This window comes from Manacus vitellinus, unplaced genomic scaffold (assembly GCF_001715985.3).
Source record: "Manacus vitellinus isolate BGI_N305 unplaced genomic scaffold, ASM171598v3 scaffold_6_pilon, whole genome shotgun sequence".
Lineage (NCBI taxonomy): Eukaryota > Metazoa > Chordata > Aves > Passeriformes > Pipridae > Manacus > Manacus vitellinus.
In genome coordinates, this window is record NW_021940750.1 from 4,852,513 (window position 1) to 4,877,792 (window position 25,280).

General features: G+C 41.2%; 1 protein-coding gene across 1 annotated transcript in view; it reads left to right on the plus strand.

Annotated features, from left to right (window-relative positions):
• The window catches only part of ITPKA (inositol-trisphosphate 3-kinase A), a gene marked incomplete at its 5' end in the record, with an annotated part of 51,935 nt that overhangs the window by 21,667 nt on the left and 4,988 nt on the right, over positions 1-25,280 (plus strand). Inside the window, 4 exons of the mRNA XM_029964355.1 lie at positions 14,129-14,225; positions 16,378-16,591; positions 18,251-18,455; positions 24,343-24,444. Coding sequence (XP_029820215.1) covers positions 14,129-14,225; positions 16,378-16,591; positions 18,251-18,455; positions 24,343-24,444 — 618 coding nt within the window. The remainder of the gene's footprint in view (positions 1-14,128; positions 14,226-16,377; positions 16,592-18,250; positions 18,456-24,342; positions 24,445-25,280) is intronic.

The following is a 25,280-nucleotide window of genomic DNA, read 5'->3' on the forward strand; positions in this document are numbered from 1 at the left end:
CTTTGATCAGAGGAAAATGTAATCTGAAGAAATTTAGAAACTTTCTTATGCTTCAGCCCTCACTTTTCCTAGTGGAAAATGCTGAGTATCAGAATTCCAAGATGATAATTGGATACAGTTTGTATTGTCTTGCTCTGTGAAATTCAGATAAGGAACGTTTTTGCCTTCTTTGTGCTAACCTAGAAGGAGTAAGCAATGAAATTTCAAGGTACTCATTTTAGTACAGATCCTGTTCTGCTGAAAAACCTATAAAGGATTTTAAAGTGGAGACTCCTGACTTCCAGGTGCTTTTGCTTATCACTTGTTCATCACATAGCTACCACAGGCAGTCAGTAGTAAAAATAATGAAACTGTATTCTAAATATGTTAGGAAGAAGTGAGCCTCTAGAGTTCTCTCTGCCCTAGTGATCTGTCTGGATCTGGGCACTAATCAGGCCCCTATAACACTTTCATGACTTATTTTCCCAACATTTATAGCAAGACCAAAGAGAATGTGTGCCTTCAGCAAAGAGACCAGGAAGGGAGGAAGCCTGGGCTCTCTAATAGCCCAGTGCATGTTAATCACTATGCCAACAGTCTCCAAGGCTTTTTCCAGCAGTAGGACTGGCTGACGTCCTCAGCATGGTTTCCCATTCCAATGTTTAAACTGGAGTGGCAGAAAACTAATCGTATTTTTTCTGTCCCTGTTTATCAGTTGGGACTTTCTGCGTTATCTGTAGAAATATATCCTCTTCCATTGCTATAGTTTTGTGTCTTGATCCTAGTCTGCCTTTTCAGTCCTGATTTTATAGGCAACAGTCCTATCTGGGACAGGGGATGTCTATAGGATGAATGTAGCCGAGTCACCAATGTTCTTTTTACATTGCATTCTTAAAGAAAAAGGGCAGACAGGGCAGCAAAATCTTGGCTTGTGAAGTAACTTCTCTGCATGGCTTGTTCCCCTGTGCCCAGTTTAGGTTATCAACCATCTGCAAATGACATTTCAAATGTCTGTTTTCTCTTTGTCTGTTGAGCCCTGGTATTGATGTTGGTTGCTCTTGGGTTCTGCTACCTATGTCCAATCTGGCACAGAAGCTGCTGCTTGCTCCATATTTCAGGAGGCTGGTGTAGGTGGTTGTGCGAGATATGGGAGTGTGGCTTGCAGTTCTGTTGCTAGGAGCCAACAGTATGAAGTTCTTTGAAGTTTTATGGGGGTTTTTTTGTCTCTTTTACTATGAGATAAAAATTTTGGTAGATACGTTGTTTATATAAACGACACCCTGTTTATTTTTCTTTATTTTTAGGTGGGTTTACATCTTAATAGTTGGCAACTGATGTTTTTCCTTCTAAAAATGTGGGATATCCAGTATCCTGACTGTAAACACATGTGTTTACCTTTAGGGCAGAGGAAATATGCTCCATAAAAGACATTCACTATTGTTCAAACACCCACAACTCTTCAGGAAAACAGATGCCTTGTTTCAGTTTCAGTCTTTCGTTGAGTCACTTGTGCTTATGTAAGATGTGAATTTGATTCTCTTTCTTAAGACTGCATTATGGAAATTGAAATTTTAAATAATCCCTTGTCTCTGGGGCTACCTACTTCTGATACGGAGGAGGAATTCAGCTCGCCTCTCTTACGTTGTTCTGCTAACATAAATTCTCTTTTGATCCTGTAGTTTTGCTGAAGGGAGACATCTTTTCTCTGGATTTCTTACATAGTTCTTAGGGCTGACTTGGGGCAAGAAGAGTTTCTCTAATGTTAGGTTTGCTCCAAAAACAAACTACTACCTTCTAACCCTCTCGCTCAGATGGTATGAAGTGAAGGGTCCTCATTTCCATAGAATTTCAGGTTTCTTCATCATTGCCATGTTCCATTAATGGGCTCCCATCCTGCCTGGAACACTGACCTCACTTGTTCTGTTCTGATGCTAACCTAAATAGGAATGTGGGGTTTTGTTTGTTTTGAGTTGTTTTGTTTGTTTGTTTGCACTTTGGATTTTATATGTTTTTTCTTTGGTTTGTTTTGTTTTTGTCGTTTGTGGTTTCGGTTTTTTATTTGTCATTTTATTTTGGTTTTTTTTTGCTTTTGAAATCCCTTCAGCATAGTTGTTTGGAATAATCTTACAGCTAAAGCTTAGAGTTATTACAGTGGTTGCTGAAGGATGTGACTTTTTCCAAGGTAAATACCACACCCCACTAAATAATAGTGCCTATCGCATGTTGACACTTGCATTCCATTGCAAAGGGTGGGCCATGTTTGAACAGTGGAGTGCATGATAGGTGAAGCAGTAACTGCTTATGCTTCTTTGAAGGATAATGGAGGTGTGAGTTTGGAGGAGATGAGGACGGAGAGATGGAGTACTGGACTTTGTCTTGTGATAGATTAGAAGAGCAGATGGCAAACTGCTACCATTGTACGTCTGATCTGTTTTTTACATGATGTATTTTTAGACTCTAATAGTCCTTTTCACTTACCACTATGTTGCTGCTTATTTGAGTACCTGACTGTCTTATTTGAGTGCCTCTAATTTAGTTTACAAGCATTAATTACTTAAATTATTCAATAGTGTTCTGAGATAGAGCTGTTACAGCCTGCAGTTGTGGGAACTGGAGGGACATATGTCTGGACCTAGATCCCATATTGAAACAGTGGACTTTGGTCAGGTCTTTTGCAAATCAGTGTCTGACATTTTAGGATGTTAGAAGCTGAATTATCATGGTAAGAAAGAAAAAAGTTACGTAAGAACATTTTAAAAATCAATACCTTTCGGTAATCTCTCTATATGTATGTGGCTATACACATGCATGTGTACAATAATTTTAAAAACCCTGATTTGTGGACAAGTATTGGTGTGCCTGACTTAATTTTCTAAATGAATGTTTTAATACCTTTTAGGAAATGGAAATAAAGCACAGAAAGGGTTCAGGTAACTTTTTTCACTGTCCTGCAGGACATAAGTATCATAAGACCACTGATGATGAACCATCTTGGGGCTTATGACAAGGACTCCTTTCAAAGTATTGCAACTCATTGACACTGGCAGCAGCCCAGTTCTATCTTGGTGGCAGGTCTCTCCTATGTCTGAGTTAGACCCTAATTTTACAGGCATTTGTTTTAAAACTCACTGATACACCAGATAGCCCTTTTCTCATATCTCACCTGAATATTTTGGGTTTGTTATGAATTAAAGCCATTTGTTCTTGTCATTCCCAGTGGTCATGGAGAACAAGTGACTGCTCTTATAGTTATGAAACCTTGTTGTGTATTAGAAAACAGTTGCCATGCTTGGTCCTCTCAGGATAAACAAATATAATTGTTTTGGCCTCAGCAATATGATGACTGTTATTCATCCCTAGATTTTCCTCCAGTTTGTCTAAACTTTCTTGCAATAGCAACCAAAAGGGAGCACAATCATCACAGATAACCAGTAGGTATTTACAGCAACCTTAATTCTATCCTTGTGCTTCCTATCCTTTCCTACAGAAAAAAATTGAATTATAGCACAATAGTCTCCCACTGTTACAATGTTACATTTCTTTCAGGCAGAATCTCAGTGTCTTATGGGATATGGCTTGGTATGAGCATGGTAAGCTTTCAACATGTGTCCACTAACCCAAGCTGCTAGGGATAGGAAGAGAGGAGTCTGATGATAGTGTTTTCTGGTGAGTAGGAAAGTGTAAATAAAGGATAAGCATCAAAATTTTCTTTATTTCTCTTTATCTGTTCAGACTGGAGATTCTCCTGTGGCCACTGAATCACTGGGGTGTTGAACTGGTGGTGAACCTAGCCCCAAACTGCTGGGCAGGCAGGACAGAGCTGTATCTCCAGGTAACAATCTGCACCAGCATAGCAAGTAAGATGAAGCACATGCTTCATCTTCCCAGGGTCACTCAGGGGAGGTTAGCTTCTTGAAGTTATTTCCTGGCTTGTTGCCAGAACACAGTCTCTCTTGATGTTATGCAGAAATTACACCTGATTTAAATGAATTGGCACTTGTAGTACATTTGGATTTGAGGTCATGCATGGTTCACAAATGACACGTTTGTACCTTAATAAATTGTGCTTATGTTTTAGGCTAGACCTGTTTATTGGTCTGTGTATAGATAAATGTGGATCTGTTTGGGTTTTAAGTATGCCCAAATATTTGTCCTATTTGGAACTGATAATGCTGTTTCCTACCTAATAAGATGTTAGGTTTATTTTATCATCTAAAGTGCTGTATTTCTAGATGTCCCTTTCTCATAACTGGTGATGTCAGTCAGTGACCCACGACAGGTGAAGTGGGGGATGGGCAGAGAATTATCAAATTGCTAAACTGAAGATTTAAACTGCAGTTGTTTTGGAGGTTAAGAAAGATTTCTTTCCTGCTGCCACACCATCTGCTAAAGTGATGTTTGATTTACCACAAACTTTTCTGGGTGATGGACAGCCTGAATAAATCTCAGATGTCTGGGCTCTGAAAGTGAGTCAACTTTCCTATAGAGAGGAACATTCCATTTACTTCTTGGATAATAAAATTCCAGTTTCCAGCAAGACTGATGTTCTGGCAAAACCCTGGTACAGGTAGAATGTCTTTGGTTCAGTTTTGCTGTGTTCAATGGGGACATGTGGCTGAGCTCCGTCCTGTTAGAGAACCAGTGTCTTTCAGAGCAGAACACAAGCTGTGAAAGTAGAGATAATGGCCATGTTTAATGCCTGCTATGAAAGATAGACAGTTCAGCATCCCTTAGAACAGAAACTGGTTATTGTATTAAAATAAAATCTGTCAGTCAACATATCTGTGAGATAAGGAAACCCTTGTGCCAGTGCAGCTTTAAAGTCATTTATACTTGACTATTTTGGCCTGGGAATAATGTAGACGTTGTAGATATTTCAGTTGGTTATAACCAGAAACAAAATGCCAACCTTGATTCCTGCAGAATAGTCAGCAGACTGTGGCTCTTGATGCTGTTTCCAGGAAGGCAAGCAATGCTTTTCTGTCTTTGTAGTTCATTTTCCTCTGATTTGGAGAGGAATTTGCTCCTGGAGTTACAAATAGAACCCAGGTGTGGAGTGGGACATAGGATTTTGTGCTCCTAATAATTTAGTCTGATACTAACCATCCATTTCTCTTAACCTTCACTTCTTCCTTTAGCCCAGGCATAATGAACACCCAGCAAGCTTACCAAGTATCCTAAAGGGTAGCAAAGCCAAATAATAGGTGCGTTTCACTGCATGGTGGGGCATGACAGAGGAGAAAACACAGGAACCTGAGGCTTCTGACTTGCAGTGTTCTTTCTGCTTATTGCATTAAGTGTTTCTCATGACTCTGAAGATTTAGCCCAGCCCATCATGAGTGCAGAACAAACAGGAAATAGAAACCCTGCAGTCAGAGGATACACCTGCCAAATGCTGGTTGAGCAGCTGTGGCCCTCACCCATGGCTGAGTGCAAAACCAGAAGCATCAAGGGCTAGGTACAGGCTGAGTGCTGTTTCTCCTCAAAGGTTTGCAGGCTGAATGGTGAAAGAGAGGGAGGGAGAGATGAAGGTGTAGTCACAGTTTGCCTGGCAGTCTGATGAGAGGTGTTGATCAGGAAGCTGCTTGTGTAGTGTGCAAACTGCCATTCTTTAGGAGCACGTGTTCTCCCTTGCTGTTATCAGTCTTACAGCTCCAGCTGGCACTCGCACAGCACAGGAAGATCAATTGTGTGACAAAGCAGTGAGTGTTATGTTCTCTTGGGGACTGTAGCAGATACAACGATGGTCAAGGCTGCCAAGGCATCCAGCAGGTGGAGATTGCTCAGGGATATCCTTGACCAGGGACATGGTTACACTGTTTGTATTCCTTGAGCGACAGCTGACAGCATTTGAAGTAACGCATCTGCCCTGGCAAAGGGCCAGTTGCAGTGATTTGGCCAAATTATCAGTTGGCAGTGGTTGCCATAGCACCTCAGACAGTCTGAAGAATGATGCCGTTGCATGTTCAGGGCACAGACTCTGTAAAGCTGATGCTCAAAACTCTGGACTTTGGACCAGGCTATCCAGGTGTAAGGTATCACAGAGCAACATTCTGGCCCTAAATACCTTTTTGTCCAGGGATAAATAGTCACTACTGTGCAGATTAGTATTTGTGTGCATCAGGAACCTGTTTCCTGCCCAGGACCAAGAGAAGATGAAATGTGGTATTAACAGGGCTAAGTCAGCTGCTGTAGGAGCCTTACCCTATCTTGGGAGCTGAATTAAGTGTTACACTCAGAAACTTAGTTATAAAGGTTTGTGTGAGGGTTTGCTCACATACGCTTGGGGAGCATTCTTCTTGACTTGCTCTCACCTCCCACCCATTGAGATCCTTGTCTCAATTTGTGATTCATGTCTTATTCAGCCAAGTGGGTAGTAGACTTGGCAGCAAGAATCTCCTTAGCTTGAGGATTCCACAAACCTTTAATAAGGGGCAAAAGCACAGAAACAACTGCTGAAAGTATAAAGTAAGTGCCTTGCATGACAAGTTCAGGAATTGTTGTTGTTGTTATTTGGAGCATTTTTGGTTTAGCTATGGGAAAATCTTGTGCCTTGCTTCCCTACACAGAACTTTTGTGGATATTTAAGTTATATTTCTCCCAACAAAAAAAGGGAAAATTGTCATGTATGCTTCACTTTCTCCATGTCTTGTTAGGTGTTCTAAGTTTCTTCAAATACCAAATGATCCCAAGCCTAGGAGATGTTATAGTCTGGACAATGAAAAAAAAAAGTAATGGAATTTTGATTAAATGCAATGAAAAGCTTTTACTATCTGCTTTAGATATTTTAAAAGTGTGCATGAACATATGTATATATGTGTATATATTACTAGGAGAAACACCACGGATAATTATACTTTTACATTTGGCATAAAAATGTCTGCTGTTTCAAGATCTGGATCTGACCTAATCAACTGCCTGCCTCTTTCACATCTGCAAAGACAATTACACTAAGCCTCAAAATGAAAGAACTCAAAACCAGAGTCCCTTGGTAGGCAAATTTTGTGACTGCAACCGGAAAGATACTGTGTTGCTCAGCAACTCTCACAATAATTTTTAAAATTTTTTTTATATATATAACATTACTTAAATCCCCAGTTGTCTCCATGAGATGATGGGCTATCCCAGAGCTGTACTCCCCTGAAAAAATTAAACCCCTAATAACCACTGGTTATTACACACTCACTGCTGTGAGGCTGTGCCCATGGAAAAGTAATTAGTATGGGGAAAATTATGCTGATAACAACTTGTCTTGGTAGAGTATTGTGATTTTGACAAAGCAGTAGATACACTTCAGTTGCTAAAGTGTTGTGGGATTATGTTTTTTAATAGAATGTAATTATAGTACTGTAGTTATTGATTACATTCAAAGAGAAGCAAATCTAATAATGGTAATTAAATTAGGCTAGTAACTATCTTGGTTGTGGTTTCTCAAAATTATTTCTTACGGAAGCTTTTCATGGTATTGGCAGGTATTGACTACATTGAAATAGGTGAAAACAAAGTTTTGTTTGGGCTAGGCTTAATTCATTAAGATAATATGGTTAGTAGCTTTGGAACTACATTTAGGTTCTTTACCTGTATAGGTCCAAAAAGTCAGGTCAAAACCAATTCAAATAAAGTTACAAACACTAATGAAAACAGAGAACAAATCTGAATATGTTAATTTCATTTTCTAAATTATTAAATAATTGAATAAAATGGCATAGAGAATTAAGAAAACAAACTAGCTTTCGAACTGATTTCAATTTTAATAAACTATGATAAATAAAACAAGGGTTTTGTAGATAAAATTAACTCAGAGGGTTTTAAAATAATTTTCAGTTAAATAATTGTGTATACTATAAAAAGTAAAACTGGGGGCCAAGAAGGCCAGTGGTATCCTGGGGTGCATTAGAAAGAGCATTACCAGCAGGTCGAAGGAGGTGATCCTGGTCCATGTACTCAGCCCTAGTGAGGCTGCATCTGGAGTGCTGTGTTCAATTCTGTGTTCATCAGTACAGGAGAGACATGAGCTCCTTTAGCAGGTCCAGAGGAGGGCAATGTAAATGATTAGGAGACTGGACCATGTCTCATATGAGAGAAGGCTGATGGAGATGGGCATGTTCAGCCTTGAGAAGAGATGACTGAGAGGAGACCTCATCAGTGTCTATAAGTATCTGAAGGGAAGGTGCCAAGAGGAAGGATCCAGGGTCTTCTCTTGGTAGTACCAAGCAATCGAACAAGAGACAATGGGCAGAAACTGATGCACACAAAGTTCCGTCTGCATGTAAGGAAGAACTTCTTTACTGTGCAGGTGACTGTACACTGAAACAGGTTGCCCAGAAAGGTCATGGAGTCTCCCTCATTGGAGATATTAAGAACCATCTGGATGCAATCCTATGCCATGTGTTCTGGGATGACTCTGAGCATAGAGATTGGACAGATGACCCACTGTGATCCCTTCCAATCTTACCCTTTTTGTGATTCTGTGAAGCAATAATAAAACTGTATAATATACAGAGAGTTTAAAAGGAACAGTTATTAACAGAGAGTGACCACCTACTCACACTGCTACTTAAGACACCTCTGAGAGTAATATTACGGACCTCGTGAGGATTTGTTGTGTCACTCAGAGTAATGTTGGTGTTAGTGTGTGACAAGGAAGGAAAAAGGAAGAGAACTGGGGGCAAAAAAACCCCCATCACAGCAAAGTGAGCCACTGGAGAATGACTAATATTGTGCACAGATAAGTCATAACTGATACCCAGCTTAGTAATTCTTAGTTTTAGTTTAGGGCCTGCTTGCAGGAAGGCAGTTCCAGCTACTGGTCTGATGGGTTCCCAGGTGTTACTTTTCCAGTCACTATTACTATGGTTACTGTGCCCTGAAAGAGGCCAACACCCATCACCTTCTCATGTACTTGCTGCTCACTGCATTGGCCAAGATCCCCAGGCAAGGTGTTGCTCTAGTGCTTTTGCATTTTCAGCACATGGCTCTTACAGGATTATTTTGAAGTGCATGTAGTTACTTTTTGATAATTATAGTTTTCTGTACTCCTTGCAAGTCCCTGTGGAGGAACTTTGTTCCTTCTAAGAGTTAGTGAGACACTGAGTAGGCAGTGGCAACCAGCCTTATAGATCAGATTTCAGCCCCCATGTCCCAGAGTGGCAGAATTTAGCCTAAATGATGTAAAGACTTTAAGAGAACAGTAGATTATGATGACTGACAATTAAGTACTCTTTCTTAAAGCCTTTTAGGAAAAAAAAATTACAAAAAAACCTTCTCATTTTCCTTTTGTTTCTTGCTGTCGTAATAGCTCTCTGTAGGCTTGTGTAGGCTTTGTACTAGTGCACAAAAAAAGACAACAGGATCTCAGATAAAGAAACTGCTGAAATATTCCTGGAAAAAAAGGATTCAAGGGTCATTGTTTACTGAAGTCTAGTAGAATTTCCATGAAGATTTACAAACTCAGGCAAGAAACTAGTCCTCCACTCTGTTGCTGGTAGAATCATGGACGCTTTTAAAGACCCTGTTGATTGATGTTAATTTTGGTGTTCTTTTGTTCTTTAGCTCACTGTAGTTTCAAGTAGCGTGCTAGAACTATTGAAGCTGAATTACTTCCTTTTTCTGACAAAAAGATTTTTCTTATACCCCCTCCCTCAATACTTACTAATTTAGATACGATTGATGTTTTTAATTATTGTAATTACTGAAAAGTAGTAAGTGAAACAAATTCTTGTGTATGTTACCTGCTTGTCAAAGCTTGCCTGAGGGTAGTTACATATGTTTAAGGCGTTCACAGAACTGAGATTTTTTTTTTTTTCATTTTTACCCTTAAACAAGGGAGAGATTTTATTTATTTTTCCATAGAACAGCAGAGGAAGGTTCAGGTCCCTATCCCCCATTGCCTTTAGAGTGGTTCTCTTGTCCCTGAAGGGATTCAGCATATGCCTGGAGAGATGCTGGTTGTTCTATACTGCTTGTAAAACAAGAAGAGCAACCAAAAAAACCCCACCCAATTCAGGGAGTTTGCACTAATCTCTTCAGTGAAGTTGGCTATTAGGATGTTATAGCCCTTGTCTGAATGGTGGGAGGGTTTCAGGAAAGCCTGGTAGTCCCTGCAGATTAATTCTTGGAGACAGTGAGGTCTGAGTCAAAACCTCTTGAAATGGATGAAACACCTCCCGGTGATTTTAGTGATTTTTTTATCGGGCAAGTCCTGCTGGTGTATTTGTGCAGGGTCCCTTCCAACTCAGCATATTCTGTGATGGTGGCTGTGCTGCTCCATCCTAGTAACATACAAAGTTGTGCGCTCATCATGAGAAAAGGCCTGGAGAAAGCTGTGCTCACAGAAACCAGTAGCGCTCAGTTGCTGCTGCTCTTTGCTCTTTCTTAATGGATAGACATGGTGACAGCAGCTACCTTTATCCAGGGTTGAATAGGTTGGGAATACCTCATCTGGCATCTTGTCTGGATATGCCGTGCTAACATAGTGCAAGTGTGCCACATTTCCTGCATGGATGTATGCTTCTCTTCAAAACCGTGCTTCAAATTCAGAAAAGTGGTTCAAAAGAGTAATTCGGATAGCAGATCAATGTCAGATAGCAAACCACAGTCCTTTGCATGCATTGTGACTGCATTGCTTGAATCAGTTCTCCCATTTTCTTTCCTGAATTTTTGTCCATTTGCTGACAGGGATACACTTGCCATGTCACAGCCTGTCACATGGGCTGATCCATTGGCAAGCAACTAGCTTTTCTTCTCTTTAGTGTCCCACACCTTTTATTGCTTAGGGAGGTTTATATAGTGTGTCAGTTACAATTCACATTGAGTAATTTATATGCTGAATTTTAGAAGATTAATACTTTTCATGTTTGTCTCTTGACTCTTTTGGAATGCTTTCCTTTTTACTGTTGGAAAACTCTTGAGTATATTGATCTCAAGAGGCATATAAAACAGCATCAGTGATGTCAAGAGCATCTGTCTCGGGCAATCCTGAATGCAGATACAGTACCGAGATATCTGAGTTTTCATTGGGAATCTAGAAGAAATGAGGTCTTGGAGAAATCCAAGGAGAGCAAAAAGATCGTGGAAGACTGAGCAGGAATCTAGAAGAAACAAGGACTGAGAAATAAGGACTGGAATTACAGATGGGCAGTGGTAGAAGCCCTCTCTACCATTGCAGCATAAAACAGTGATTTGAAAAGCACATAATACCATTGCTAACAAAGAAGAAGAAATCTCGCTTTAGAAATAGAAGTGAGAAAGATTCCTCCTACAGCAGGCACAAAGTTTTCATCTTCCCACTCATACCACTGCTTCAACAGTATGCAGCTCTGCTTGCATCCTGGCAGTTTGTATCCTGGTTGAGTTAGTTGGGAGACTGGAAGTCGCAGCAGAGGAATATGCAACTGCTGAACCCCTGCCGATGGCAGCATGCTCCACAGCATGGGTCTAAAAGCAGTTCTTTCCCTCCTAGCTTGAGCCTTATGCTTTCCCTGTCTTGAGGGGGGGGAAGGGTTTGTGAAGAAATTATTTAAAATGTTAAAAAAAGTAAATAAAAATTGTCAGTGTCTATTTATTGGATGAGCAACTTAAACATACTCATCCAAGGCACCTGTAACCTAAGCAGCCAAAGTCCACTTGAGCTGGGGCTGAATTTGGCCCATTGTCTATCCTTCACACCCACAGTACAAATAAAAGCTGCAGCCTCAGAGTTTGGTGGGAGGGAGGAGGTGGGAGAGCCACTGGAGTGTGATGTTGCATTGACAGTTGATGTGCATTCCTTGAAAACCTGTGCTCATTACTGGTGGATATAGCAGTATGACAAGTCATTGGAAAAGAGGATGCAGTTTGTTAGAAGTGGAACATTATGATGAATATATTATGATCTTTATGGAAGGATTATGGAGCAATGCTGACTTCTGATTAAGGGATGTGGAAAAAGCAGTGTTACCCTGAACATTTGTATGGGATCTTGAAAAACTAAATCATCATCAGAAGTTATATTCAAAGGGGTCATTTTACTTCAAAATGATGTTTACTTTCAACTATTCTTTAAATAACTTGGGGCTGTGTCCTTCTGTAGTAGAAACAGCAAAGTAGACTAAAGGACATCTGCTATCACTTAGATCTGGCAAATAAACTATACAAAAATAATGTATCTTTGCTACTTGAATAACAATATTTACATTTCACTTTCCTCCAGAAGGAGTCTATGGACACGTTTAAGTGGTGTGCAAGAGTCTCTCTCATCCTCATTAAACAGCAGCTAGCTCTGCTACAGAGGCAAGTTGCTGTTTAACACCACAAGGCTGCAGTTTGGAACAGCTTAAGACAAATAATCTAAAATATGAAATCCAAATAATATAGCATATGAAAGGGTCATTTAAACCTGCAGAAGTTATCAGCTAGAGCTAGTAATAACTGTGGAGTTCTATTAAGTGCAACTGAGTCTTCATAATTCTCAAACATCCAGGATTTTCTCTGCTTCCTCTCACTGGCATAGTATATTTTTAAAAGTATTACTGATGCACGGGGCACATATCTGACCAAGAGTGACTTCATTTCGTCTTGAACTCTGTTCAAAACCAAATTTAGTTAAATAGGGAGAAGCAATGTTATTTCAGAGTAAGTATGCTCATATGGTGACTATATTGGTATGTCAGTTTTATTTGAAGCATAATGTAAAACTTTCTTGGGAAGACAAATCCTTAAAAGAAAGATCGCTTGTGTCTGAGTTCACATATCCTCTTAATACATTCTAAGGTAGCTGCAGAGTTTTGTCCTCACATGGTGATCGGTGTTGCTAGAGGATACTTTATAAAAAATGTGGTATAAGTGAACAAGTTTGGGGAAGTGTAGCCAGGTCACAGTGGGATCTGGAGAGTAACATTTTGCCTGTGTATTGCCTGCAATTTCACTTTTTATGTTTTTCACTTCTACAGAAGTACAGTGTAGAAGACAATAAAAATTAGGTATCCTAAGCACCTAAATTATCAGATCAGTATTCATGGTGCATGAATAGACATGGTTGTTTTGAATGGGGATTTCTCAGGTGGTGAGCAAGTACCTAAACTTATTTTCAGTGACATCAATGCCTCCCATTTATTTTGGTGAATTCCAGCTAGGCCACTGATAAGCACTTCTATAAATTCAGCCTGATCCCCAACTATACTTGATCTCAACAAAACCCCCTTAGCACTAAATTGTCATGCAAGAGTGTCCTGCAGCTCCATGTTTCTTCTCCAGCAGAGTATCATGTTCTGGTGAATAAGGCTGCTCCCCTTGTCTGTGAAGCACTTTGAGATTCCTCAGAGTGTAGCGTGAACACTGGTGGGCTGTGGTTCTCTCCCACCTGCATTTGAGTTCCAGAGCATGAGATGTTTTCACTTTCTACTTTTTTTTTTCCTTTCTACTTTTGTCACAGAGCACTCAGCTGCTCTTTGTGAGCAGCTGTTCTGTTTCCCTGTCTGTCTGCAGTACCCAAACAGCTGCACCCTGTGTACGCCAAAGGTTGCCAGAGCAATGCCCAGCTTTGTTAAAAAGTAACAGGATTGGGAAAGAGGGGAGGGAGCAGGAAAATTTGTGACCTGCAGGAGATCCTGCAGCACACGGTCAGTGGGTGCTGAGGGACCTGGGTGAGTTCTGTGTCCAACTAGAGATACGTTTTCTATGCATCTGTCACAGTAAGGCTTACCTACTGACTTGGAGAAAGCCGTTAATCATGAGGTGATGGTGAAGTTCTCTGGGAAAGGAAGTGTTGCTGACAGTGGCAAGCAGCTTATGTGCATGTCTCATGGAAACTTAAATGTGCGTATGTGTGTGTTCATTCAACATCTGCTGTCCGCATACTGTGTGACTCAGACACAGAGAGAGTGAGGTGTGGCTAAGAACAAGCCTGTGACATGCAGTATGACTTTTTTTTTTTTATTTCTTACAAATAGCTTTCTTGTGCACGGTAGGGCGTTATCTTTATTTGTCCATTCTTGGGTTTGTGTGCATATTTTTCCAACAGTGATCATTGTGTTTGCTTTGTGGTTCCGCCTTTGAGCACTTAAAAATTAGTGAGGAACAATTCAATGTGCATGAAGCTATGTGATACATTTATGGCATGTCAGGATTACAGCTTCTGCCCAGTGTAATGTTTCTTTTCTTTGATTTCCAGAAAAAGGCATGGCATACGATTAAAACCATGGTTAACTTACCAGTTATCAGCCCCTTCAAGAAACGCTACTCATGGGTGCAGCTGGCTGGGCATACAGGTGAGATGCGTATCTTTGATGTGTTTGTCTCTGGACTGAGGATGGCAGCAGCGAGGAAAACAGTGTTTCTCTGTTTCCTTCAGGTAAAAAGGAAGCAGCCAATATCATATGAATCTGTGAACTAGAACATCTTTCAGTTGGGGTGGGGATAGGGAAGAGGGAGTGATACACCTGAATAATGAGATGAGCAAGGAAGCAGTGGTGAGACTCTGGGGAAGGGCCAGGCTCCTGATTCCTCCTTACAAAGTGATATGTGTAAAATACATGTTAGAGGGAAACGAGGGACTGAGGAGTTAAAGCCCTAATCCATCTGTTTCCGTTGGTTGTGGTATGAGATCATTTTTCTTGACTGAGTAGCCAATAGTTAGTTCTCTAGTGGGAAGGATTACTGTTCATGTCTGTAAGTGCTTCAGCCCTGGCAAGGACAGTGTTTCTAATACCAACCACAAACTCCTCCTCTTAATATAAGTCTTTGGATGGAAAACAAATGTAAAAATTGACTTGCTGACCAGGTGTTTGCATTGTGAGCCCATCGCTCTTCACTGTATGAGTGCAAGGGGCAGCTCACTTGGCAGGTTCTAGTTTTGTATTTGTAGTTGTTAAGTGTGCTCCTGATGTAGGCTTTGTTTCATTGGTAAGGCAAAAAATGAAAGTAAGTCATCATGTTTGCATCTCTCATGCTTCATTTAATTCCTGTGCAGTGCTAGTGGGGGGGTTATTAGTACACATGTGGGCAGACACCTACGCTGTATCATGCTGTAATGCAGCACCTGAACCACCTCTTTATATGCTAATGCACTAATGTGGTGCACTTCAAAGTTGTGCTGAGGAATTTATTTAGCCCTAGAAATTGTGTAGCTGCATTTTGCACATGTTGGTGGTGGGGCTGGCTTGTATCATGCAGAGTGCCAGGGTGACCCAGTCGTAGTGCAGTTTTTATGACAGAGTGTATGGAGTTGGCTTGATCTGTGTGGAGTGATGTACTAGTTATGTAATCATAACCTTCTGGAGACTTGTGCAGTAGAGTGGTAGAGGAGGGTTAAGAGTTTACTAGAAGATGATTAGGAGAGATACTGTTCCGGTTTCCTTTTAATAGTTTTCTGTGGTTGTGTTTAGTCCATCCTTTTTGCAGCTGTTTTCTTCTCTGATGTGACAGGTTTTTTCTGAACTAAAACCTGGGCCATCACCACTCTTACCCTTGTGCCGAAGCAGTGACAGTTCTAGGGTTTGTCAGAGAAGAACTAGTTTGCAATGGCTGAAGGATCTTGCTGTGATAAAAGTTAAGTGTTATCCCCAGGATTAAGAGAGCTCCTACTTTGGTGCCCAATTTGTTTCATATAGATTAGAGGGTACCTCTGAATGAAATGTGTAGTTTCCTCAGCTGTTACTGGCAGGTTGCAAGACAGGAGAGTGTTTGGACAGGAATCTCCAGAGAGCTGGAGTCTGCTTACTGCTAATCGTGGCCTATGCAGACTCATTTCTACTGGATACCATTCAGACACAGCACTGTAAAAAAGACAGTTTCACTACAGACTGTACCTGCAGCGTATTAGCAGATTAGCAGTTTTCCAGAGAAGAGGCAGTACGTGCAGGTAAATGCTTGCGCAGTCGCTGTGTGTGTAGAAAGGCAGTGCTTGGCTTCTGGCCTGTTCCCGGCTGTTTAACGATCACTGATTGACTGCGCTGCCTCCGGACGTACACGCTCAGCAGGTGTATATACCCTGTGTGAGGATTAAGGACAAAGCCAAGGCTGGCACTGTTATGCAGCTTTAAAATAGCCTGTCAGAGGATTAATGAATTCTGGCTTGTGGCTTCTTCCTGTGCATTTGAGTAAGTATAGTACTGTTTAATAACCTAACAAAGACCTTTAGCTTGGAAAAAAGGCAAACAACAGCCCAATGGCCTGGAGCAGCTACACTCCTTAAAGCTATAAATTCTACCATGGGAATGTATCCAAATGGACTTTCACTGCCAATGGCTGTTTGTCCTGTATATTTTATTTTTTATGAAAAGCATGTTATCACTTGTATTCAGGGAAAATCTTTAACTGGTGCCATGAGGCTGAGGTAGATGAAGCTGGAGTGGTGGGGGAAGAGATTTTTCTTTTTTTGCTTGTCAGTCTTGTCAGCATTTGTTTGATTTCTTTTTTTAGGGAGTTTTAAGGCAGCTGATAGTGGGAAGATTCTCAAACGCTTCTCAGAGAATGAAAAGGAGTGTTTTGAGCGATTGATGAAAGACCCACTACGCTCCTGTGTCCCTTGCTTCCATGGTGTGGTGGAGAGAGATGGCGAGAGCTACATTCAGCTGGATGACTTGCTTACTGATTTTGAAGGGCCAAGTGTGATGGACTGCAAGATGGGGATCAGGTGGGGTAAATGAAAAAGAAAGTGCTTTCTAACCCATGTGCATTTGAAGGAAGGGAGAGATGTGGTCGTGCTCTGTCTTGAGGAGTTTGGTAACATTTTTGGGTCCTTGGGATTCAGTACAGACAACCTATTGTTGTGGCAATCTCCTTGGACAGCCTGAGGGCAGTATGTCCTTTTATTGCCTGATTGTACATGGATTCTGGATACTAACTGATCTATAGCCTCAAAAACTATTCACATGAAGAAATTTTCAGGGGTGATTTGAGAAAAAGTTTCTCTGCAGTGGCCTGATAATACAAGATAAAAACCCTACACGATTTGTTCACTGACGGTTTATTGAATCTTTTTGTATGCAGTGATTCAGAAGGCCCCAGAAAGAGTAAAATTCCCATGTCCAAATGACTGAATAGCAGCATGAGAGTCCATTTCCAGTACTTGAATGAGTCTTCACTTGTATTGATCTTTTCTGTAAAGAGCTGTCCATCTGCTCAGGACTGACCTGTGTTTTTCCCTACTCAGGCATCTGAAGGTGTTGCTATTACCTTGTCTGTGATTAAGAGGAAAACCTTAATAATACAATCTAAGCATAACAAAGAGATAGGGATCTGATGAGAGTCTGTAATAACAGTATAGATAGGGATCTGTTGGGAGTCTGTAGTAACAGTAGAGAGGTATGAACTGTCATAGTAATCCTTTGGGTGTCAGCTCAGATGCTCAAGAGTTATCGTCATAAATGAGTCCCTCTACTTACAGGAGTGCAGGTACTCCTTTTCAAATAGATGCAAAATTTTAAGTGAATTGTCAGCTAAATCAGAGTAGAAATATGTAGCACTGATATGCTCAGAAGAAAGAGGAGAAGGATTTGCAGCAGCACATATTTTATTCAGAGTAGGTGATGTTCTGGCAATGAGTGACACCATCTCCTAAACGCCATCCCAATTTGTTACACTGTGATGCAGCAAGTAAACTCCAGGCACTTGACAAAGTGCAAGCTTTAGTAATCAGGTGAAATGTAGAGAACATGGGCAGTGCCTTTCTAACGGTTACTGGATTAACAGATTGAGTGATAAGAGCAAAATGTGGAAGGTTTGTGACCCTTCACCTTCCTGTTCTTAGTTACCTCTTCTGATTTGGAACTGCTCACATGATCTGCTTTACTCCTTAGTTTTTACTGTCTGAAGAGTGATTCTCTGTGATGAATTAAGTAAAACTTAAACTTTCTGAGGCCTAAAAAAAAAGTACTCATGACTGATGTTACAGGTTTTTTTGAAGAGAGAGAATGCAGTAAGTCTTCAGATGCCCTATTTGTTTTTAAGTGATCTCTCCTAGCTGTCCTCTGAAAATGCAGTTCTGTTTCATGGCACAGTAGGAATTCATCTTTCTTCTATTCTGTAACCAGGACATAACGATAACTTGTAACAGTAAGTAAAGGTGTAGTTAGAACAAGAAGCGAATGACAGTTCTCGATTCCTGCAACTGTTTCACTAAATACATCTACACAGTGATTACTCTGTGTTCTTTAGTTTCCCCATATGCAAAACTGGAGCAATGATAACACTTACTTTTCTGGTTGATTTTTTTTTTAAGCCAATTTGTAAGTTGTAAAAAGAAATGTTTGGGAAGTCCTTACGGTTTTGTTGGGATGGGATGTTTCTGTAGAACGTACCTGGAGGAAGAGTTGACTAAGGCACGAGAGAAACCAAAGCTGCGTAAGGACATGTACAAAAAAATGATTGAAGTGGATCCTCTTGCTCCCACGGCTGAAGAGAATGCCCAGCATGCTGTCACCAAACCCCGCTACATGCAGTGGAGGGAAACCATCAGCTCTAGTGCCAACCTGGGTTTCAGGATTGAAGGAATTAAGGTAATAGTTTCACTTCTGCTTGTTCCTGGAGACTGAACTTTGTTTCATGTGTTGATTAATCAAAAAGCTAGTGCTAGTCCAAAGGATTATGTGAAAATGCACTAACTGAAACCATGGAGTTCACTGTATTGCAGTTTTAAAGCATTCATTGTAATTATAACAGAGCAGTGTCGATGAATTTAAACTTCAAGTGCACATCAACCATACTTGAATCCACCACAGAGACTTTGCAGGAAGGACTCAAGGAGGTACACTGTATAGATAGAATGAAAATGAAACTCTTATGAGGAGGAATTCAGAACAGAAGAATTAACCACCTCTCCCCAGGCAACTACTTTTTTTATCCAGGAACTATACATATTTATTCCAAGTGAATCACAGTAAAGTGGGTTTGTTGCAGTTACGTTTTTATTTGCAAGGCATGTTAAAAACATTTGCTTAGATACTCTTGTGATCGAGGAAACCACTTTTCCTTTTAAGTACATGACGACATCCAGTATAGATGGAGCTGGAATAAAGCCAAAATAATCCAAAATAAATTTTGTCTATCGACAAAGTCCATCTGTTCTTGATGGATAAGTCTGTGCCCCTGTACCTTTCCTAGAATACTACCTTAGAGCCCCAGAAGAACCTTGGCAATTTTGTTTCCTACCAATTAATTCTTTATATTAAGTAGAATCATAGAATCATAGAATGGCCTAGGTTGGAAGGAACCTTTAAGATCGTGTAACCGCCATGCTGTGGGCAGGGACAGCTTTCACTAGACCAGGTTGTTCAGAGCTCCATCCAACCTGGCCTTAAACAATTCTAGGGATGGGCATCCACAACTTCTCTGGGCAAACTGTTCCAGTGCCTCACTAACCTCACAGAGAAGAATTTTTTCCTAATAACTAATCTAAACCTACTATCAGTTTGAAGCCATTCCCTGCTGTTCTATTACTATATGCTTTTGCAATAAGTCTCTATCTTGTAGGTTCCCTTCAGGTACTGGAAGACCTCAGTTAGGTTACTCCAAAGCCTTCTCTTGTTTACAAGCTGGATAAACTCAATTCTCTCAGCCTTTCCTCATAGGAGAGGTGTTCCATCCCTTTAGTCATCTTCATGGCGCTCCTCTGGACTTGCTCCAAGAGGTCTCTGTCCTTCCTGTGCTGGGGACCCCAGAACTGGATGCAGTATTTCGGATGGGGTCTCACCAGAGCACGGGGGCAAAATCCCCTCCGTCCATCTGCTGACCACACTGCTTTTGATGCAGCCCAGGATACAATTGGCTTTCTGGGCTGCAAGTGCACATTCAGTGCCAGCTCACATCCAACCTCTCACCCACCAGCACCCCCAGGTCCTTCTTGGCAGGACTGCTCTTCATCTGTCCATCCCCCAGCCTGAATTGATACTATGGGTTGCCCTGACCCAGCACCTTGCACTTAAACTACATGAGATTCATGGGCCCACTTCTCGAGCCTGTCTAGGTCCCTCTGGGTGGCATCCTGTCCTTCAGGTGTGTCAACCACACCACTCAGCTTGGTGCAAATTTGCTGAGGATGCACTCGATCCCTTTGTCTATGTTCTTAATGAAGATATTAAATGACGCTGGTCACAATACAGACCCCTGAGGGCCGTCAGTTGTCACTGATGTCCACTGGGACTTTGAGCCATTGACCACTACCCTCTGGATGCAACTGTCCAACCACTTATCTACCTAACAGTCCACTTCTCAAATCCATCTCTCTCCAGTTTGGAGAGAAAGATGTTGTGGGGGACTATGTCAAAGGCTTTGCAGAAGTCCAGATAAATGACATCTGCAACCCTTCCCTTGTGCACTGATGTAGTCACTCCATCATAGAAGGCCACTAGGTTGGTCAGGCAGGACTTGCCCTTGATGAAGCTGTTCTGGCTGTTTTGAATCACCTTCCTGTCCTGCATGTGTTGTGTTCCATGGCAATGTCAGATACCTACCAGGAGCCTACTCTCAGAATATCACCCTGACTCAGTTACTTGAATGTTAGCACTTGCTGGAATCTGGAAGCGTGCTTTCTGCTTGCATAGGCCTGTCACAGCCAGCCTTAAACTAGTTTGCTTGGGTTTAGATAGAGGTGTACTTGTAGCAGCAGAGAGCATGGTGAGGGCTGTCCAAACCCACTTGCACCCTGGGTGAGTACTTGTTGCCTGAAACCCATGGCATGACAGCAGTAAAGAAGGTAGTGTGGGTTACCCTGTGTGATGTCAGGATGTTCCCAGACTATATACATTTAATTTAGGTTAATTAGGACATTGTAAATTATAACCTGGATTAGTTTTGCTTCCATTGCACAATTCAAGCACATAGAAATAAGAAAGGGATAAAAGAGGATAATGCTGATGGACAGAGGCTCTTTAAATACCCCCTTCTTCTCTGCTTCCCTGTGTTGTCTTATCCCTTCCTTATTCACAGATTCTCCTGCTGTGATGCAGGAACTGGGGCTTCCAGCTCATGGTGTGTTGGCCCTCTGTACGCTGTGCCACCCACTCCTGGCTGTTAGACACAGTCATCATCATGCAGGAACTGTCTGGGTGGTAGATGATCTGGCTCCAGTCCAACCAAGACACAGGATCTTGTCTTGCCCTTTAGCCAACTAACAATGGTATCAAGGTACTTGTTTTATTCCTATACCACTTAGATTTTTGTATACTCTCTGTAAGGGAATTAGAAACCCAGATGATCTTTGGTCCTTTAATGTATGTTCTTGGAAAGATAGTTGGTCAGTGTACATGTACAGATTTATGTTGAATCCTGGAGAGTGACTGAGCTAAGGGAGCACAGGGGAGCTTCCAAATGTCTCTTGGCTTGTTCTTTATGGTTTTGTTGGTTGTCAGAGATGGGTAGGAACAGTATGGCACAAGACTGTGTAATATTTCCCTCTGCGGAGAACGATGCTGTAACTGTGCAAAACACGAATACTTAGTCCTTGATTAAGCACAGGAAATGCTTTGGGAGTACTTCATTACATTACCTTTCCCTCTATCTCCCTGTGCTGTTATGAGGAATGTAGGTATCATTCTCTTAATTTTTTCACATGGAGAAATGGTGGCAGAAAGTGAGTTGTTCAAGCAATACAGCTCATCAGTACTCCTTACACTGTTTCACTGCAGCTGAACTGTATATCCAGTTCTGTATATTTGCAGAAAAGCAAAGCCATTCTGCAGGGATCCCCATTTTGGGAGGAGGGCCTATAAGAGTCGGTGGTGTCAGCTAGTGGTTGTTGGGGAAAAGGGGATGTTCTCCCTGATCTCAGTGATAACTCCTGGAGTTAACTGAGAAGATATGTTGGGTTTGATCATTCAGAAATATTCCTGCTCTGTGGCTGCTTGAGTAAGAAGCAGAAGCAAAGAAAGTGAAATCATATAAGCCCTTCTGTGAAGTGGCTGCCGATAAATGAGATCTTATTCACCATATGCACTCCTTCACCTTTTCTCTTTAGGTTGAACAGCCTCTTTTCCTTGTCTTGCTCCCATATCTCTGAAATCAAGTCAGGTTCATTTACGGGATTTGTCACTTTTCCTCCTATCAAAAATAATTCAAACCATTTGGTTTCCCTACAGCTGGAACATGACACAGGACATGCTATCTTGTGCCTGCCAGATTCTGAATGCATGTTTTCTCTCTGGCAGGGCCTGTCTGAAGGCTAGGCATCAGAAACGTTTTCTCTACAATATGGAGCTAATAGTTTTGCAGAGTAGAGATTCATGGGGCCAAGAACTGGGATTTCTGGCTTCCCATTCTATCACTGAATGTCAGTGCACTTTGAAAAGTTACTTCTTCCTTTGGTACCATTCCTTTAACCATAGATCAGGGATAGCCATGTTCCCAGGAGGACATCAGATATGATTCATAAATCTTTGTGTATCTATTAAGGTAAGACAGAATCCTTTAAGGGAAGTCTGTGGAGGACTCTGAGCAAGACCACATGGGTTAAGATAGGTAACACTACTTTATGGAACTGTGAAACCTACCCTTCTGCAAGCTGTGTCACTGGCACATGTAATGAGAAGTGTTGCAAATGACCCATGACTTGCACTGTGTGATGGACTGCTCTGCTGTGCAGGAATGTATGTGGAGTCCATGACAAAGGCATGACTTCCAGGAGTGGGTCAGGCAGGTGCCTCCTGGGGCTCAGGTACATCCAGAGGTGTTGCAGAGCCCTGGTTTAGAATACTGGGGATGATACCATTCAAAATCTGGATGTTGTTTACAATAGGACAGGCAGCAGTTATGTTTCCTGCCAACCACTGGAAGGGAGCAAAATCATAGCAGTGTTTCTCAACCACAGGGAAACAAGCAACTAGTCCGTTCAGACAAAAAAAAAGAATGAAAAGGGAACACAGAGCAGCGATTCCAGACTGGCATAGGGAGAAATTATTTTTAAAATACCTTACTCCAATGAAGAGGTACGCGGTATCAGATGAAGTTCCAAATTTCTGTGTGCTGTTGAATATTATCATACATCAGATCAGATGGCTCCTAACTTTCACTGCCTACCTGCTGAACTGCTCTTGCATAACTTGCACATCTCATCAGGCTGACATGCCACACTTGTATCTGGCCCACAGCCTTGGAATAAAATTCTGTTTATTCTGCTCTAGAAAGTCTGGTAGGTGGGAGGCAGTTCTGCATGGCTCTGCCATTCAGTCAGTTCATTCTCTTGCATGAGAGATCTGGAATTATAGCATTATTGAAATTTTTTCATGTGTATGTTAGAAGTTCAAGCTGTGGAATAAATAGTGTTTCACCTGCTGAGACTGGAGCTGAATTTATCCACTTTTGGTACAGTGACTTAATATGTAGGAGAGAATACATTTTGATGACCTGCTGATTTACTCTTATAATGAAAATGAGGGATTTTCTGATACAGTGGAGAGGAAAACAGTTTGATAATCCTTCAGGGGTTTAGTGGATTTTTATTACCAACTGTGGTAACTGCTGTATCTTACATGATTGTCCTAAAATCTCCTATTTGTGTCTCTTGAAGGAGCAGGGATGTTGCTGGAGACTTGCATATTCATATAGTCTATGTTGACAGATACCTCTGATTCATGCACTGCTCTTATTTACTTTTAATTCCAGAAGCACAAGCTGGTCTGTACCAGCACATAAAGAGACTTGTTTTTTTTCAGTAGCAGGATACTTCTGTACTGAGCCTTACTGCTAGCACAAAAATACTCTGAATTTCTCCAGGACCCACATGGAACGAGCATGCCTACATGGTCGTTTGCCAAAATTCACTTTGTCTCTGCTAGCATTGCAAATCCCAAGTTGTTCCTATCTGCAACTAGATTTCTGTTCTGTGACTTCTAGGTCACATTAATATTCAAAGGTATATTGGAAACTGAGTCCTAACTGCGATTCTTTGATTTCCACATTAATAAACAGAAATAACAATAAAAACAAAACCCACAAAACAACAACAAAAAACCCTCACCAAATAGAAAAACAAAAGGACGAGTAAAACTGGACATGAAAATGTTCCCTTACGCCCTCAGCCAGGGTTTCACTACATCTAGCTAGACAAGAGGACATCCAAAGAGGTCACTGTGGTTTACCCCACTGAACTTTGCACTGCTAGCACTGACGTGAGAAAACCCTCCTGCAAGCTTGTATTATCATGAGGTTTGTTTTTATTTTCTTGTACTCAACAGGAAATGAAGTGCTAGTGCCATTTAAAGTTATCCAATCAGCTTTTGTATCTCTTCTCCTCTACTTCTTTCTTGGTTTTATCTGTTCTCTTCCTGTTCAACTACTCACTTTCATCTGGTTAGCAAGAGCTGAGCTGTTGATGGTTCAAGAGGATTGACTGATGAAGGAATGATATGCGTGTGGTATAAATCATCTCTGTCTTTGTGTGGTTTTGTGCAGAAGGCAGATGGAACATGTAACACAAACTTCAAAACTACGAAGACACAGGAGCAAGTTCTACAGGTTTTTGTGGAATTCATTGAGGGCAACACAACTATTCTGGTGAGTTTGAACTCTTCAGGTTATCTGATCTTGGACCCAATGAAGTTGCTTCAGGGCCATGCTTTCTTTGGTACATGAAATAGGACTTAGACTACCAAGGAAGTAAATGGTTTTGACTTCAGTTGCTCTCAGGACCAAAATACCACGGCAACAATATCTAAGCAAGGATTGTGTTGGCAGGAAAACCTGTGATTTGGGAATTCAGTCTGGGGAGGATAAAAACAGAGCATAGAGGCAGGAAGTGGGATTGGTGACTGTGCTCACATGTATGAAATTTGTCTCAAAGAGCAATTCCTGTATGCTACTTCATGGGTAGCACAGCAGGCATGTGGTAGATGGCATAACACGTCTCTTGTCTTTGAAACTTCAAAGGATGCCATAGTGTTTTGCTGCAATGTGGAAGCCATTATGGAGGCAGATTAGCCCTCCAGGAGGAGCAAGGTAACACAGGGCAGCACTAAAAATCTGCACTAGAACTTTATACATTAGACATTGATTCTTTATATTCCCACCACTGCCCCCACCATGGTTGAAGCTCCTTGTCTCTCTAACACAATTTCATTCTCTTTTCACTGTAGATGAAAGATTTTTAATTGCTTGAAACATTTTTCTCTTTATTAAGAAGGAAAAAACCCACACGCAGAAAGCCTCACTGCATCCAAATCAAGACAGAGAAGTATGCTTGGTGTAACACATGCAGCAGAGGAACCGCAGTCTGTTCATTCACTGTGAAAGCTTGCTGAAGTGTATTTTCAGATTGACTTTCAAATGATGAACCTGTTGTTTTGAAGGACCTCTAGCCTAAAAGTAATATGGTCTCTTCATTATATTGACTC